General features: G+C 42.0%; 1 protein-coding gene across 1 annotated transcript; it reads left to right on the forward strand.

Annotated features, from left to right (window-relative positions):
* The first annotated feature begins 918 nt into the window (after positions 1–918).
* Positions 919–5,500, forward strand: LOC110931682. The gene is made up of 5 exons (XM_022175067.1): positions 919–1,434; positions 1,792–1,950; positions 2,409–3,650; positions 5,332–5,399; positions 5,473–5,500. Exons 1-5 carry the CDS (start codon positions 919–921, stop codon positions 5,498–5,500), a joined length of 2,013 nt encoding a protein of 670 aa, XP_022030759.1.
* The last annotated feature ends 318 nt before the right edge of the window (positions 5,501–5,818 follow it).

A 5,818-nucleotide genomic window follows, 5' to 3' on the forward strand; every position in this document is an offset into this window, starting at 1 on the left:
GAAATCTTCGCAACGGAAGAAGTCAAGCAAAACTTTCGGCCTCCTAGGCCTCTCCCCAAAAGCAGAAAAAATGAGAACTCCACACAATATTGTGAGTTTCATGAAGAAAAGGGTCACCACACTAATGATTGCTTCCAACTCAAGAAAAGAATTGAGGAAGCCGTAAAGTCCGGAGAACTTGCTCATTTGGTGAAAGGGGTAAGGGACAAAATGGCTGAAGGAAAGGGAAAGGAAGTCAATATGGTGGATTTTGATGGGAGGGTTTCGCACAAGAGGCAACGGTTGGAGGCTTGGGAGCTTCAATGTGTTTGCTTTCCTCCAACAGAGAAAGACCTCCTCTCAAGTCCTCTTGTGGTTGAAGCTACTGTGGGAACATTGCAAACAAGTAAAGCTTACATAGACACTGGTGCCGCCACCGAAATCATGTTTGAGAAGTTCTTCAACCAGTTAAGCAATGAAGAACGTTCAAGGCTTCAACCCTCTGGAACCTCCATAAAAGGTATTGCCGATATACCCCTTAAGCCCTTAGGGCAACTGACACTTGATGTGCATTTCAGCGAAGGTCAGAAGGAAAGAATCCAACCACTCACCTTTGTGGTTATCAACATACCTTCAAACTGTGATGTGATCATTGGAAGGCCGGGTCAGTGTGCATTCTATATGGCCGTGTCTGTTGGCCATGGCACAGTCAAATTTCCCACCGAGAGGGGGATAGCAACCCTTCAACTTTCTCAGGAGGCCTACCTGGTTGAAGGTGAAAATTCCAAAAGTGAAGAAGATAAGCAAAGGCTAATCATAAATCCTAAGTACCCTGAACAAAGAATAAGGGTCAACCCAAGCCTTTCAAAAGAAACCCTCTCGTATCTTGAAAAGTTGCTAACATACTACAATGATGTCTTCGCTTAGTGTCCAGAAGATATGACAGGGATCCCTCGAAACATTGCTGAACATGAGTTAAGGATACCACCAGACATTAAGCCTGTGGTCCAAAAGAAAAGAAGTCTAGCGCCTGAGAGAAGCCTGGCTGCTTGCCAGGAGGTTGAAAATCTTGTGTCAGCCGGCATTCTCCGAGAAGTCAAGTACCAATCATGGGTTGCAAACCCAATTATGGTCCGAAAGCCAGATAACTCCTGGAGGATGTGCATAGACTTCAAGGATCTCAACAAGGCTTGTCCAAAAGATTGCTACCCATTACCAGAAATCGATCTCAAAGTTGACTCCCTCACCGGTTACCCTTTCAAGTGTTTTCTTGATGCTTACAAAGGGTACCATCAAATACTCATGAAAGAAGAAGATGAGGAAAAGACAGCGTTCCACACTGATAAAGGGATCTTTTGTTATCGGGAGATGCCTTTTGGCCTCAAAAACGCTGGAGCAACCTACCAACGACTAGTTGACAAAGCCTTTTTAAGTCAAATTGGTCGAAACATGGAGGCATATGTCGATGACCTGGTGATTAAAAGCAAGACGGAATATCAAATGCTCGATGACATCCAAGAAACCTTCAAGAACCTAAGAAAGGTCAACATGAAACTCAACCCCGAAAAGTGTTCCTTTGGGTTTGAGGAAGGTAAATTTATCGGGCATATTGTGGGGAAACAAAGCATTAAAGCCAATCCGAGCAAGGTGAAAGCTGTTCTAGAAACCAAACCACCAAGAAGCAAGAAAGAGGTTGAAAGCTTAAATGGGAAGCTTGTAGCCTTGAAGCGTTTTACCTCCAAGTTGGCTGAAAGGTCTTTACCCTTTTTCAAAACGCTCAAGGGCTGCTCTGATAAGAAGGACTTCAAATAGACTGAGGAGGCTGAAGGAGCCTTCAACCAGATGAAACAACATCTAGCTTCCTTGCCAGACATTGCAGCCCCCGAAACAGGAGAGTTAATCTCAGTATACCTTTCAGTTGCTGAAGAGGCCATAAGCGCGGTCCTCACCATTGAGCGAGACAAGGTTCAGGTACCAGTTTATTTCTTCAGCAAAACTCTAAAATTGGCTGAAACCAAATATCCTCCCCTTGAAAAACTTGCCCTAGCCCTAGTTCAAACAGCTAGAAGGCTCCGGAGGTATTTCCAAGCACACCCTATACAAGTGGTCACCGACCAACCCATTAGGTGTGTGCTTGAAAAACCAGAAAACTCGGGACAACTAGCCAAAAGGGCAGTGGAACTAGGTGAACATAACATCACCTATGTCCCAAGAAAAGCTATAAAAGCCCAAGTCTTGGCCGATTTCATTGTAGAAGTCTCAAAGCTAACAATCACTGAAGTGAACACCGCTGCCACTAAACCTCCAAACCTTGAAGCCTGGAAGCTTTTCACCGATGGGGCTTCAAGCGTTGAAGGGTCAGGGGCTGGGCTCATTTTGATCAACCCAAAAGGGATGGAATTCACTATGCTCTCCGTTTTGATCTTCAGACCACCAACAATGAAGCTGAATACGAGGCACTGATCGCCGGCTTAAGACTAGCCAAAGAAATGAAAGTCCAAAAGCTTAAAGTGTTCACAGATTCATTGTTGGTCTCAAGTCAAGTAAACGACAGCTATGTTGCAAAAGAGCCCAACATGAAAAGATACAGAGAGAAATCCAAAGAGCTGATGAAAACCTTCCAAGAATGCAACATCAAGCAAATTCCCAGGTCCCAAAACAAAAAGGCGGATGCCTTGAGTAAGCTTGCATCTCTCACTTTTGCCCACCTTACCAAGAAGGTGTTGGTAGAAGTGCTAAAGGCCCCGTCAATCGATGAATTGGAAGTTCAAGACGTAGTCACCGAGGAAGAACCAAATTGGATGACTCCAATCAAGAAATTCCTTAAAAATGGTGAATTGCCAAGAGATCAAATAGAAGCCGAAAGGGTCAAGATCAAAGCAAGGCAATATGTGCTACAAGGTGAAACCCTTTACAAAAAGGGTTATCTTGCACCCCTGCTAAGATGTGTTGGCCCTGAGCAACGTGAGTATTTGATCAAAGAAATTCACGAAGGTATATGCGAAGCTCATTTTGGTGCCAGGTCGGTGGTTGCACAACTCATGAACCTTGGGTATTTTTGGCTCTCGATGCATCAGGATACCAGTGAGCAGTTGAGAAAATGTGATGCCTGCCAGATTCATGCACTAATCCCAAAAAGTCCCAAGCATGACCTTGTCCTAATAACCTCAGCATGGCCATTCTATAAATGGGGGATGGACATTGTCGGTCCATTTCCCCCAAGAAAAGGCGGAGTAAAGTTCTTACTGGTGGCCATAGATTATTTCACCAAGTGGCCGGAGGTTAAACCACTTGCAAAGATCACGAGCAAGCAGGTCATTGACTTCGTTTGGGAGAACATTATTTGCCGTTATGGATTGCCGGGAGTACTTGTCACTGACAATGGAAAGCAATTTGCTAAGAAGCCTTTCAGCGTTTGGTGCAAAGAATACAGGATCAATCAAGTTTTCAGCTCAGTGGCTTACCCGCAATCAAACAGTCAAGTTGAAAGGACGAATCGAAGCATAGTGGAAGGGATCAAAACAAGATTGGGAAGGTATGAAAGCAACTGGCTTGAAGAATTGCCAGGCGTTTTATGGGCAATCCGGACAACCGAAAAAACAAGCCATAAAAGAACACCTTATAGTCTAGTATTTGGGTCTGAGGCTATAATTCCTGCTGAAATAGGAGTTGTAACACAACGAATCGACAACATAGATCCCGAAACAAACCAAAAAGAGACTATGTTGAACTTACAACTCCTAGAGGAAGCACGAGACCAAGCTGCAAGTCAAGAAGCCAAATACAAGCAACAAATGGAAGCCTAATACAACAAGAGAGTTAAGAACGAACACTTCAAGCCAGGAGATCTGGTCCTTGGAAACAATGAAGCTAGCAAAAAAGAGAAGCTAGGAAAACTTGGCCCAAAATGGGAAGGCCCGTATACCATCCTTGAAGCATATAAGGGTGGATCTTACAAGCTAACAGACTCAGAAGGCAAAAGGCTTCCAAGGCATTGGAATGGAAAGACCTTGAAAAGGTTCCATGTCTAAATAGGAAAGATTGGTTGGTATTTCACAAGTTGTATTTCGAGAATGACACTACGAAAACCTTTTGTAAGAACAAGTATCTATTGAATGAATGAAGTTGTTTTATCAGACTTATCTTTCTATCCTAAAATCAGGTTGAGAACCTACAAAAAACTCCATGGCAAGGGCTATGTAAGGGGATGAGCTCCCGGGCCATATCGCTCAATAGGTTCAAGGGTTGAATGAACCTATATAAGGGGTGAGTTCCTAGATCAACACAACTCCATGAGACTTATTATCGAAAACAAAATTGTCTCATAGACGGGTTTGAACAGCCTACACCAAATGTTCCTTAAGCCTTAGAAGAATAATCAACGAACAGGCTTACGAAATCAAACGAAAACAAGAAAATAAATAGGATAGGTGCTATGTCTTCTTGTTAAAAATACCAAGGCTAAGTGACTGCAGCACCGAACCCTTTAAGGTATAAAAAGCAAAAAGGCAACACAAACTCGACAAAGACAAAGTTACAAGAAAAAGATATAACTCGAAGAACAGTAAAACAACTTGAGCAAAGAGTGTTAAACACTTAAAATACAAACCAAGTCAAGTTACAAAACTAAGAAGCCTTCAAGGCTTCAAGCCACATATATAACAACTCGAAACTGTTGGTGCATATTCTGTGACAACAGCTTAGATTTGGTCTTTGGATATCTTGTAATTAGTTAAATAATAAACAGTTAGCGGGTTTAGCTTTGTAATAGTTAGTTGTAATGTTTGGGCTAACTAAACCCAACGAATTGGGTGTATGGGGGCGAATTGGGCTTGTCCAATTCGCAGTCCAAGAGTGTTTACCCTAGCCCAGTTGCAAACCTTGTGTTATATAAACAAGGTTAGACATTAGGGTTAAGGAGGATCAGCCAAAACAGTATTTGAGAGAGTATTTTCGTGAGAGACTAGGTCTTGGACGAATTTGGAGTTTGTTAGGGTTTGGATTGATTGTAATTCCTTGTGATTGATAATCAATAGAAACCCAGTTTGAAAGTGAATTGCTGTTTCTGTTCCTACACGTTTTCTGCTTATTCTGATCAAGAGGATTCCGCACTCTTGATCGGATTGACAATTCTGTGAAGATCCATACACATCAAGGGGACCTACAATTGGTATCAGAGCGTTAGGCTCTTGAAGGCTCGGTTCAGAATTGTTTGCTGCAGAAATAGGGAATTTTTTTCGAAAATTTTGAAACCTGAAGAATTAGGGTTTCGAAATTTTTCTTGGTTTGATTTATATTTTCGAAATTTTTTGGCTGTTTGATCTTCTGGTTTGTTTATTTGCTGTTTTGCAGGTTTTTGAGATTGTTCTGATTGATTGTTTTGAAGAATTTTGGCTGAGAAACTTGAAGATTGGAAGACTGTTCTTCGTGTTCTTCATTAAGTTCATCAAAATTTCGTCAAAAGTTTGCTGATTTGCTGTTTTGATTTTGCAGGAAGTTGTTAGGAAAATCAGGAAAATGATCAGAATTTTTGAAAAGATTAAGTTTCCAAACTTACAGACCAACGAAAATACAAGACCTGCGAAATTATACTGACCAGCATATTTACCGGCGAAATTAAAATCCAAAGGCGACTTTGGTAACCGAATAATTTTCCACAGCGAAATTATCTTGGTTTCGGCGACTTTATCAGTCGTCGTAATAGCGAACTGTCACCCGGCGAAATTAAATTTTCAGCGAACTAGACCAGCGAACTAAACCTGCGAACTTAAACTAGCGAAATTAACCCAGAACCCAGCGAAATTAGGAGAGAAATTAAGGGGTGGAATTTTAGTTGGCA

This window comes from Helianthus annuus, chromosome 3 (genome assembly GCF_002127325.2).
Source record: "Helianthus annuus cultivar XRQ/B chromosome 3, HanXRQr2.0-SUNRISE, whole genome shotgun sequence".
NCBI lineage: Eukaryota > Viridiplantae > Streptophyta > Magnoliopsida > Asterales > Asteraceae > Helianthus > Helianthus annuus.